We start from the raw sequence: 12,985 nt of genomic DNA on the forward strand, positions 1-12,985 counted from the left end.
ATAAAACAGTAAAACAATAATATCCGAATTAAAAAACACCACCTCAAGGTTTGTGGGTATGGCACATTGTCACATAAAGTGAAAGTGATGATAATAATATTTAAAATACCATCTCTTATACATGTATGTATGAAAGCACTGGTATTTGTAATTTCATACAACTAGTCCAAAATTTCCAATTACTTGCAGACGTTTCGGAAACTGCAACAATAGCATCGATAAAGGAAACTGTGAGTTTCCGAAACGTCTGCAAGTAAGTGGAAATTTTTGGACTAGTTGTATGAAATTACAAATACCAGTTTAACATGAACAGTCCTGATGAACATCTTCAAGAAGTATGAAAGCACTGTCTTTTTTCATTGATTGTAGTGATATTTTACAAAGACATAATTATACAATGTCCAACAAACTATTAAAACTGACTTGCACATCACATGATGACAAAAATAGAAAACAATGAAAATGATAAGAACCTCAGTGCAGGCCTACATGTGTATTATAAAGCACCAGACAACATTTTTATATGCACACATTCAGAATGTGCAGTTAAATTCCTAGCTTAAGCCAAGTCCAGAAATATTTAGCATCTCAGTTGACAAGTTTCCATAGATTTTTAATGGCATCTTCATGCAATGGATGGTGTCTTAAGAATAAGAGTATTGATTATTCTCAAACTGAGAAGTGTTCATGCTTTTATTTTTTCACTCTTAGCTTATACAATAATTTGTCATTTTTGTCTACACACATGTAGGCCCTTTATTGGTACACAATTTTACATACATTCAATCCTTGTATCTGTATAAAAATATACAAAAAATAAATACACAATGATGTACATTAGGGTGGGCCGAAAAACACCTTTTTTCTCGGATCGACTTGGAACTCTCGGAGAATTTTACTAGGGTACATACTACTATTGTGCTAAAATATCAGTAAGATCGGAGCATGTTTCGCCCAGGCAGTAGATTTTCACAAAATCCCTACTTATTCACCATTTCTTACTGTATTACTCGATATAGAGAAATCAGTAGAAACAACCTGGGAAAAGTAGGCATTGAGATGCCATCATAGCCAATATTAAACAATTTTGGTAGTTTGTTTAGACCCTCCAGAACATCACCAAATAACAAGCAGTCTCCAATTGGTTACCATTATTTTTTTGCTAGAGACCTGTATTTAGTTAAATATTGATGATATTTGAGTTGCTAAATTAAGGGGTAGGGGTAGCATTATGGAGCATTTCCCCAGTTCTACTGAGTCAAATTTCACAATCTTGGTCTTGTTGGGTAGATATGAACTGCAAAAGTACAAACAATACATGAGATATGAATTTAGAGCAGCTCTGACATGACCAGGGGTTAAAGGGTCATGTGACGCCTGATTTGTAGTAATTTTCAAGGCTGTGTGACCTTTTGACCTCTGGTCAAAACATGGACAACCGAAAATCATATAGCATTTATTTTTGGCAATGCTGCAGTTCATATCTATGCAATAATACCACATTTGGTAAATTTGACTGAGTAGAACTGGGGAAATTCTCCATAATGCTACCCCTACCCCTTAATATAGCAACTCAAATATCATTAATATTTGACTTACATGCATGTCTTTAGCAAAAATAATGGTAACCAATTGGAGACGGCTTGCTATTTGGTGATGTTCTAGAGGGTCCAAACAAACTACCCAAAGTGTTTAATATTGGTTAGGATGGCATCTGAATGCCTACTTTTCCCAGATTGTTTCTACTGATTTCTCTTATATAGAGTTATACAGTACGAAATAGCAAAAAAGTAGGGATTTTGTGAAAATCTACTGCCTGGGCGAAACATGCTCCGATATTACTGATATTTCAGCACAATACTAGTATGTACCCCAGTAAAATTCTCCGAGAGTTCCAAGTCGATCCGAGAAAAAAAGTGTTTTTTGGCCCACCCTAATGTACATGGTTTAGTGCCCTTAGATTGCTCTGCTGCAAGTACGCTTATTGTGCCCCTGTACCTTGCACTTGGTACATGTAATTTGAAATTTGGGTGCACGCCTACACTTGCCCTCCAAAACTCGTAAACGGTGCTGTTTGTGCATGATCTGTGCAAGTACCGTTGAATCATAATTTGTGGAACGAAAGTACCATTTGGTAACCAAATCGTTGAGCTTTTCTAGCCCTTGCTGACAGAAGTCAACAATGTTCCCATGCCTTCTTATTGCTTCCGGCAGATGACAAGCAAAAATATGCATGTATGGGGTAACATCTTTGTCAAATAAAGATGTCCCCATATAACTTGACCCAATCTCTAGCACCTTCTTCAAATTCTTCTATTTGTTCTTCTGTCATGTCCTGATTCAGTTGATCCATAAGTGACACAAAGTTTGTCCACATTAATTTGATTTCTTCTAATTTGGGATGGTTTGGAATCAACTCATCAAACTGAATTTTTGCCATGATCATGCGATGTTCTGGTCCAGAAAATGAGTCATAGCTAGTCCAATTTGCCATCTTTAACTGTAAAAAACCAATCTGAAATCCCTATGTCTTCTATGAATTTTCTAAACATCCCAAGATTCTTCATTTTGGACAGATTTTCAGAGGTTAGCTTGATATGGTTGTCAAGGTCTTGAAGATATTTGATAATATGATAGACCATCTGGTCAGCAATGCGAATGTAAAGATGCAACGTATCAGGAATAACATTGACAAGTGGTACAGACCGAAACAAGGGTTGCATTGTGCAGTTGAAATTGTCTTTTCTTTTCCCTGCTAGCCTACAAATTTCATCAATTGTTCTAGCACCTTTTGTTGCGTCACTCATAGACCAGAATTGACTCATATCAAAGCGTTCATCTTTTGGACATTTGCACCATACACACGAAAATTTACTCGCAAACCCTCCAATTCCCGTGATTTGATTGAGGAACTTGAGATCACCACCAAGAAATTTTTCTATGAGTATCTCTTGACCATTGACATTAACCGATGTGAGATTCTCAAATTCATCAATCAAATCCCCTAGAATTGCTTTCAAACATGTATTATTCTCAGGGCACCTTAGAATTGCTACTAGGTAATTTCCAAGTTCAGATTTGCATGTTGCTTCCCCTATAATTGTGATTGAAAAGTTAACAAGATGCTTCTTCTTTCCTGCACGTGTTCCATCCCCACTCAACTTTATCTTTACACTCCCATTTTCTATTAGGTGTGCCCTGGCTGGATCTCCTAAAACAGACTGCAGAGTTTCTTTAATGGAGCGCACAACACCAGTAAAACGCTGACCTCCTATCACCGCCTCAACATCTTTAAGTGGGCACTGACTATTTAGTTCAAACTTCTTTGACTGAATCGCTCCCAATCTTGGCAAATTGTCATAGCGCTGCGCAATTTCATGGTAACCTTTGATAGGAATATTGAACGCATCTAAGATGAACAACATATCTGCTACTTCTTGCTCTGATACCTCTTCATGTGCATCATCATTTTCATTTGAAAATGTCATTTTTACTATCTTCCCATTTTCATCTCTCATCGTTAAACAAATTGGTGTCATCCCTGCTTGTCTTACTTTACTGTCTACTGATGTACGTATATCATCAATTTTTTTTGCACGATGCCTGTATGTTTGAGCCCTTTTGTAGTCTTTCTTATTTTTTGCTCTACCTCTTAGACCATGATTTTCCTTGATTGGATCCTTTAACCTGTCTATTTGCCTTAAAAGCTCATTTTTTTCCTGCTTGCTTTGATTCACCTCTGTTCGCAAGTTCTCTACATCTAATTCCAGTTTCTGTCGTTTAGCCCGCTCATTGCCTAAATCATCCTCTAGTTTCCTTTTTGTTGGACTGCCTGTTTTGTGAGGTAATTTAAGATCATATTTTGAATTAGGCCTACTCCATTTGTCTAACAAATTCTTCAATGATTTGCCACCAGCACTTCTCATTTTTGAAACATGTTCTATCATTTTCTTAATTTTGCACTGAAACGTTTTTACTACATCATGGAGATCAAATTTCTCTGCACTCAATTTATGCCTACTTAAAATTGTATTCAGCACTGATTCTACATTATCAACAGATTTTGGATCTTGAACATCTTTGACTGCCAAATTGTAGATTAACAAATTATTTATGTCAAGGTTCACCATGTGTGGAAACATCTCTGAAGGCTGTGGAGCTGCATCAATTGACATTGAAATAAATGTGAGAAGAAGCTGAACTATAATGACCTTGCTAGACAATGCCATCTTGGAATTAAGAATTGCTGATCACAATATAATATGTGTACAAAATAAATAGGCCTGTTATTATACTTAATTGCTACACATGTACTTACTATTATATGTCAGTTACAACAATGTAAAATTGGAATGGCTTTGCAACACTGTTTTAAAACAGAGATACAATGAACACACTGATAGGCTCTTAACAGGCAGGGCTCATTACAACATGGGCTAATAAAGAATGATGTTCATACAGCTGGGCGCAGACTGCGTTTTGCATGCGTGACCAATGCACGCTTTTGTGGACCTACGCGGGCGTAAGTTGGGACTTGATTAAATTGCGCAGTTATAAAAACTAGTAATTCTTGTCCATTACAAGCTGATCACAATGCAAGAGCATCAATCAATTTGTGAAAAATGCCTAAAAACTACAAATTTGGGATAAATGTCAAAATGGGTTTGAAATATAATTGATCACTAATTTGGATCTAAAAAAGCTGATATCACGAAACAAGATGTGACATCTCTGCGACTGTCACACAATATAATTATCCAATTAGAGTCACAAGTTCTTGGTTCGACAACACACAATTTTAGAAACAAATGCATACAGAATAAACATGGGATATGTGGTTAAAATTCAAAATGGAATATGGATGGTTAAAATTCAAAATGTCACCAGTCTATTCAATTGTGTCCATTTAAGTCATATACATGTAAAGTTGTCGAAGTCAGCTCTGTTGCCAAGTCCTCTGACAAATTTCATCACTAAAATGAATCCCCGATGACTGCAGATCATAACGCCATCATTTGTATATTCCACAAGTGGTTCTCGTTCACATAACCGTAGGATTACCCGGTCTTCAGAAACAAATGCAAAGTCTTTGTTTTTGTTATTGATCCTGTAATTCCAATCGTCACCTAAGAGTTCATCAAGAACATGCAGATCATCCACAACAAATTGTCCACGCTTGTGGGGCTTAGCTTGGGCAATAATAACTGTAAACAAATCCTTTGGTATTTGGACACTTATCTCCACTAGGCTGTCCACCTTTCGCTGACAATGCAACGATTCCTTGATGGCAATCCGTAAGTTAATAAAAAATAATTGCTTTGTTTCATCAGTGCTGGTCAAAAACTCTTCAGGAATGTCTAAAATGTCAGTCGCAGGTCGCCATTCATCATATTTATTGTCCCATCCAGTGTAATGAACTTTGCATAACAGTTGGTCTTCAAATTTGGTGTCAATCACCTCTAGTTTATAAAAATCTCTTGTTGACCATGTCTCTTTTGGTGTTGAATGTTTATCACAGTCACTAAGTAGAGCTGGACCAGTTGCAAGCTCTTTGTAGTCAACCCTCGGCAGGTCTTTTAATCTTGATGAACACCGTTCCCATCACTTGGATCTGGAAAGCAAAACAAAAGGTTATCGTATTTATTTTTTAAATCGAAGTATATCTGATTCAGTGGCGGCAGCAGGTTTTTTTTTTTTTCAGGGGGGGGGGCAAATCGACAAATTTTGCACAAAATTGCTGCAAAAAGTGGAAATTTATGTATTTTGGTTTTTCCCCTCAAAAGTGGGGGAAACTGGGGGGGCAAGATGCAATGCCATCTTGATGTGCAGTATTTTAACCTAGCCTAGGCACTCCAGGGGCTGTGCAACAGGGCTGTGCAACAATTCCCCCAAGCCTAGATAAAATTTCCAAACTGCTTGCCAAAAATCAAAAATGTGTCCAAAAACCTTTGCCCCCTCTGCACACGCCAAATTTTGGGATCCCAATTTGAAAACATTGATGCATTATTTTAAAGCGTTTTCGTACTGTTTTCCTACTAGCCTTTAATTCACAAGGCGCCCCATCGCATTAATATGGGTACCAAAAATTGCCCCCCCCCCCCCCTTTGCCTTTTGACTTGCCAAAAATTTATGCAGAATCTGCATCCCCCCCCCCCACAAAAAAAATAATAAATTTAATAATACTGCCCCACACACAATATTACAAGAATTACTTTTTTTAATGCTAAATTAAGACACTATAAACCCTGGACAACATTTTGCGTTAAAAGTAAACACCCAATTTTAAAAACTTTTTTGTCCAATCTTCCATAATTAAGATCTACCATAACAAACCAATTTTGTATGTCTGCCGAATTCTGCATTTTTCTTGGACTTCGTCTCAAAACTGTATGGAGATGCCGAATTCGGCAGACATGGCATGCAATACTCATTCACATACATCACATGCACGACAAACTTTTATACTTAAAATAAACTTTAATTCCGGCACTTCACTCATGCACTGAAATCCATTGCAATTTTCATGTATTCATATAAATATATTAATCGAATACATTAATTTTCCATTATAAAAAACAACATTTTAAATACCACAGAAACTTACTTGTGTCGGGTCCCCATATCACTGTAAGCGTAAAAAATACAGCACACATCAAACCATAACACCCCTACAGGGCTAGTTCCACGGCTCGAGTCGACTTGGCCTTGGTCCGGTTGGGAGATTTGACATCCACGGAAAAACAAAAATGCGATATTTCCTTGATTCAACACTCTGTTGAACCAGCAAATGACTTTAATTGAAATTGAAATAGTATGTCAGAACTAAAACTATCTTTTTGAACGCAAAGAAATGTTAAAATTAAATGGAATGATGCGGCACGTCCTTTCGATCAGCTGATTGAAGCGTAATGGCGGCGGCGTCCCCAAGCAACGCATCCGGGATGTCATGATGACGTCATGCTAATGGGCTATTTCCTAACACGCATACCGATTAGATATTATTTTACATTATTGAATGGTCCGAAATAATATTTGACCAATCAGAATTGTTTTATAGATACTTCTAGCGCAGATAATCAATTTTGTAATTCATTTTGGGAGAAAAAAATCGATCATCAGCAGCCGCGAGAGGGCGATTTGAATGTCGAGATTTCACGGGATTCACGCTAATTTTGCCCTTTCGCATGTAAAAAAGGGTGATTTTGCAACATTTACACGACCGTCCCTAAGAAATGAAAGCTTCTAAACACATTTATGAACGGATTTTGTGAGAAGAATGTGTATACTTTTAAAATCTGAAAGGGATTTTAATTGAATATTTTTATTTCATTCAGTAGAAGCTCGTTTAGTGAAAATTGGCCTGATTTCTCTATGTAACCAGTTTCATTTTAATGATCCGAGAGCAAATGAGACAACATTCGCATATGGGACTCTGAAACAAGGGCATAGAAGGCACCATTATATAAGAAGACATGTAAAAGACGACTGGCTCTGAAACATAGAAGGCACCATTATATAAGAAGACATGTAAAAGATGACTGGCTCTGAAACAAGGGCATAGAAGGCACCATTATATAAGAAGACATGTAAAAGACGACTGGCTCTGAAACATAGAAGGCACCATTATATAAGATGACATGTAAAAGATGATGGACTCTGAAACAAGGGCATAGAAGGCACCATTATATAAGAAGACATGTAAAAGACGACTGGCTCTGAAACATAGAAGGCACCATTATATAAGATGACATGTAAAAGATGATGGACTCTGAAACAAGGGCATAGAAGGCACCATTATATAAGAAGACATGTAAAAGATGATGGACTCTGAAACAAGGGCATAGAAGGCACCATTATATAAGAAGACATGTAAAAGACGACTGGCTCTGAAACATAGAAGGCACCATTATATAAGAAGACATGTAAAAGATGACTGGCTCTGAAACAAGGGCATAGAAGGCACCATTATATAAGAAGACATGTAAAAGACGACTGGCTCTGAAACATAGAAGGCACCATTATATAAGATGACATGTAAAAGATGATGGACTCTGAAACAAGGGCATAGAAGGCACCATTATATAAGAAGACATGTAAAAGACGACTGGCTCTGAAACATAGAAGGCACCATTATATAAGAAGACATGTAAAAGATGACTGGCTCTGAAACAAGGGCATAGAAGGCACCATTATATAAGAAGACATGTAAAAGATGATGGACTCTGAAACAAGGGCATAGAAGGCACCATTATATAAGAAGGCATGTAAAAGACGACTGGCTCTGAAACATAGAAGGCACCATTATATAAGATGACATGTAAAAGATGATGGACTCTGAAACAAGGGCATAGAAGGCACCATTATATAAGAAGACATGTAAAAGACGACTGGCTCTGAAACATAGAAGGCACCATTATATAAGAAGACATGTAAAAGATGACTGGCTCTGAAACAAGGGCATAGAAGGCACCATTATATAAGAAGACATGTAAAAGATGACTGGCTCTGAAACAAGGGCATAGAAGGCACCATTATATAAGAAGACATGTAAAAGATGATGGACTCTGAAACAAGGGCATAGAAGGCACCATTATATAAGAAGACATGTAAAAGATGATGGACTCTGAAACAAGGGCATAGAAGGCACCATTATATAAGAAGACATGTAAAAGATGATGGACTCTGAAACAAGGGCATAGAAGGCACCATTATATAAGAAGACATGTAAAAGATGACTGGCTCTGAAACAAGGGCATAGAAGGCACCATTATATAAGAAGACATGTAAAAGATGATGGACTCTGAAACAAGGGCATAGAAGGCACCATTATATAAGAAGACACGTAAAAGATGATGGACTCTGAAACAAGGGCATAGAAGGCACCATTATATAAGAAGACATGTAAAAGATGACTGGCTCTGAAACAAGGGCATAGAAGGCACCATTATATAAGAAGACATGTAAAAGATGATGGACTCTGAAACAAGGGCATAGAAGGCACCATTATATAAGAAGACATGTAAAAGATGACTGGCTCTGAAACAAGGGCATAGAAGGCACCATTATATAAGAAGACATGTAAAAGATGATGGACTCTGAAACAAGGGCATAGAAGGCACCATTATAAGAAGACATGTAAAAGATGACTGGCTCTGAAACAAGGGCATAGAAGGCACCATTATATAAGAAGACATGTAAAAGATGATTGACTCTGAAACAAGGGCATAGAAGGCACCATTATAAGAAGACATGTAAAAGATGATGGACTCTGAAACAAGGGCATAGAAGGCACCATTATATAAGAAGACATGTAAAAGATGATGGACTCTGAAACAAGGGCATAGAAGGCACCTTTATAAGAAGACATGTAAAAGATGATGGACTCTGAAACAAGGGCATAGAAGGCACCATTATAAGAAGACATGTAAAAGATGATGGACTCTGAAACAAGGGCATAGAAGGCACCATTATAAGAAGACATGTAAAAGATGATGGACTCTGAAACAAGGGCATAGAAGGCACCATTATATAAGAAGACATGTAAAAGATGATGGACTCTGAAACAAGGGCATAGAAGGCACCATTATAAGAAGACATGTAAAAGATGATGGACTCTGAAACAAGGGCATAGAAGGCACCATTATAAGAAGACATGTAAAAGATGATGGACTCTGAAACAAGGGCATAGAAGGCACCATTATATAAGAAGACATGTAAAAGATGATGGACTCTGAAACAAGGGCATAGAAGGCACCATTATATAAGAAGACATGTAAAAGATGATGGACTCTGAAACAAGGGCATAGAAGGCACCATTATATAAGAAGACATGTAAAAGATGATGGACTCTGAAACAAGGGCATAGAAGGCACAAGAGTTTTTTTAAATGCTTTAAGTCCAACACCAAAATCCAGAGTCTAACGCGTACAAAACCTTGAAAACATACGCGTTCAAATACCTGATATTTTTGTTTGAGGGCAACTGGGTCTACCTCTGCCTTCATGTAAGCATTGAATCATTATCATTTTAATGTCGAAGTGTATTTAGACAATTGTCACTCAAAAAAAGCTTTAGTGCAACTTATTAAGATAAGGGCTTTATACCTAGGAGCTATAGAGGGTATTCATTACTACGTCATTGATGTGATTGCTCACAAGGGTCGCGCTAGGCTGCGTTTTTGCGTCCCGGACCCACCAAAACCCGAATCTCACGCATGAATATTGCAAAAGCAGTGAGTTATTAAGTCCCCGTCAGACGCAACAAAAATTCCCACATTTTGTTTTCTATATCCAGTTTTCATAAAACTAGGCTCAAAAGTTTCCTCAACTTGCATTATGCACATCATTTTCAAGCAACTGAACACCTGAAATACAAAATTATGGCCTAATTTACTTCAATAATTAATATTATGCACAGTAATACTGCTTTGTGAGTGAAAAATTTTGACAGCAAAACAGCAGTGATATCGCGAAAATACGGCGAGATCTCTGGCTATGGCTGCCATTGTTTACTGGCAAATACCGACAATAGAGGGCAGTATTAAAAGTATTATTGGGCAGGCAGTGGCGGGCGGGAAATATTAGGTAATTATACTAATTTGATTGAAATAAAAAATTAAAATTAAAAAAAAAAAAAAAATATAAAAAAAAAAAAAAAAAAAAAAAAAAGAAAAGAAAAGAAAAAAAAAAAGAAAGAAAAAAGAAAAAAAAAAAAAAAAAAAAAAAAAAAAAAAGAAAAAAAAAAAGAAAGAAAAAAAAAAAAGAAAGAAAAAAAAAAAGAAAAGAAAGAAAAAAAAGAAAAGAAAGTAAAGAAAGAAAAAAAGAATGAAAGAACAAACAAAAAATACAATAATATTTAATAAACCCCTGCTCCCCCAAAAAAAAAAATAGTATGGTATCACACAAATAAATTGAATTGGCTAGACAATAGTTGGGACCCCCGATATTTCTTTAGGGACCCCCATTTTTGCATTTTCTGTTGGCTCGGGGGTCCCAAGGGACCCCCGAGCTTTTGGACCTAGCGCTACCCTTGATTGCTCATGTATAAATTCCTCCACATAGGCTGTTTAGCTTAAACGGAAAGTGACCTCTTGAAATGATATCACAGTGATCTTTATGTTATTACAGTGAGGCCCACATACAATTATGTTCAACACAAAGTGAACGATGCTATAACTTGGAGGGCAAACAAACCAACACCGCCAAATTTGACTGACGTGTGTACAAGCTATGAGGAGATTAAACGCTTGTTGTCTGATCATGCATGTGTTTATGGTTCGGATAGCGGTTACTTAGCAACTCTCGTTCCGCTTGGGATTATTGAATACACTCTATACTAGGCTGACTACGTAAGGGGTTGTGCAATAATTATTATGAGCCCTGGTGGGAGGAGGGTAAAATTGGAGGTTCAGGAATTTCTTGGCAAGATGAAAGGGGGGGGGCAAGCAATTTTTGGCAGGCTCGAGATGGGAGAGCAAACCATTTTTGGCAAACATTCATGGGATGCTCTAAAAAGGCTTATGAAAACAGCCAAGTGCAATATAATGCAACTTTTCCTGCTCGCTGCACTTGCAATATATCTAAGCCATTTAAGGTTTGCAAATTGGGATCCCAAGAATTTGGTATGTCCATAGGGGAGGGGGGAGGCAAATATTTTTGGCAGACCAAGAAGGGGAAAGCAATATTTGGCAGGCAGAGGGGGAAGCAAGCATTTTTGGCTCACTATTTGGAAATTTTACCTCAGGCTCATAATGATTGGACAGCCCCTAATGGATATCAAATGGAGAGAGACCTAGACACAATGGCACCCTAATTGCTACCTTTCTTCCATCTTTGTCATCCTGTACACCATTCTCATCCTGCTCCTCTTCTTCCTGCTCCTCTTCTTCCTGCTCCTCCTCCTCTTCATTGTCCTCCTCATCCTCCTCTTCCTTCCCTGTCTCTCCTGCATCCAGTGACTCCTGAGGTATGATTTCATGGCTAGTCTGATGTCCTTCTAATACAGGATGTATAGGCATACTGAGTGGGTCTACGAGGACATCATAGGGAACCATTGGATGTGTGTAGGTAGACGGATCATATATATCCCATGCCGTATTTTGACCAAGGGTTCCTGAAATCAACAAAGAAATCATTAGCTGGGTTAAGGGGTGGGGTATGAATGTTTAGACAGTATTTATTGTGGGACATTAGAGTACATCAGACATATCGAATTGCATTCTGAATATGATGAATGTCCTTCTGATATCAAATAATTTTGAATTTTGAAATTCGCAATGTAATACACATTTTATGGCAAATGATTAAAATTGATATTTTTGATATTTAACAGTACTCAAGTAAACTTTATAAATCTGATGATATGTACTTAAAGTGTATGTAGGTGGGATGAAAGCCAACAATCAATTGAAAATTTTGACCTTTCGTATTGAAGATATGGATTTTTTCCCTAAAACACCAAAAAATTAGGTCTTTTGGGGAAAAAATCTATATCTTCAATATGAAAGGTCAAAATTTTCAATTGATCGTCGGCTTTTCCTCCCAGCTACATACACTTTAAGAATATTGTGATAACTTTTTTCGTGTACATACACTTTAAGAATATATCATTAGATTTATAAAATTTACTTGAGGACTGTTATATATCAAAAATGTGAAAAATATCAAATTTTAATAATTTGTCATAAAATTTGTATTATATCGTGAATTTAAAAAATTATTTGATATCAGAAAGACATTCTTCAGATTCAGAATGCAATTGATATGTCTGATGTACTCTCATGTCCCACAAAAATACTGTCGAAATGCTCAAAATGCTCATTCCAGATCCCTTAAGAGAGTTGTACACAGTTAAATTGGAAGCCATATTGGATGGAGACATCATTTTTCTAATACAGAATGTATAGGCATACTGAGTAGGTCTACTAGGACAGCATAGGTGACCACTGGATGTGTGTAACTTATATCCCTTGGTGTAATCTGACCAA

At 37.0% G+C, this 12,985-nt stretch overlaps 1 protein-coding gene across 1 annotated transcript in view; it reads right to left on the reverse strand.

Moving 5' to 3' along the window:
* The window catches only part of LOC140160669 (cilia- and flagella-associated protein 337-like), a 99,085-nt gene that overhangs the window by 6,528 nt on the left and 79,572 nt on the right, over positions 1-12,985 (reverse strand). Inside the window, exon 26 of the mRNA XM_072183944.1 lies at positions 11,819-12,111. Coding sequence (XP_072040045.1) covers positions 11,819-12,111 — 293 coding nt within the window. The remainder of the gene's footprint in view (positions 1-11,818; positions 12,112-12,985) is intronic.

Source organism: Amphiura filiformis, chromosome 9, assembly GCF_039555335.1.
Source record: "Amphiura filiformis chromosome 9, Afil_fr2py, whole genome shotgun sequence".
Lineage (NCBI taxonomy): Eukaryota > Metazoa > Echinodermata > Ophiuroidea > Amphilepidida > Amphiuridae > Amphiura > Amphiura filiformis.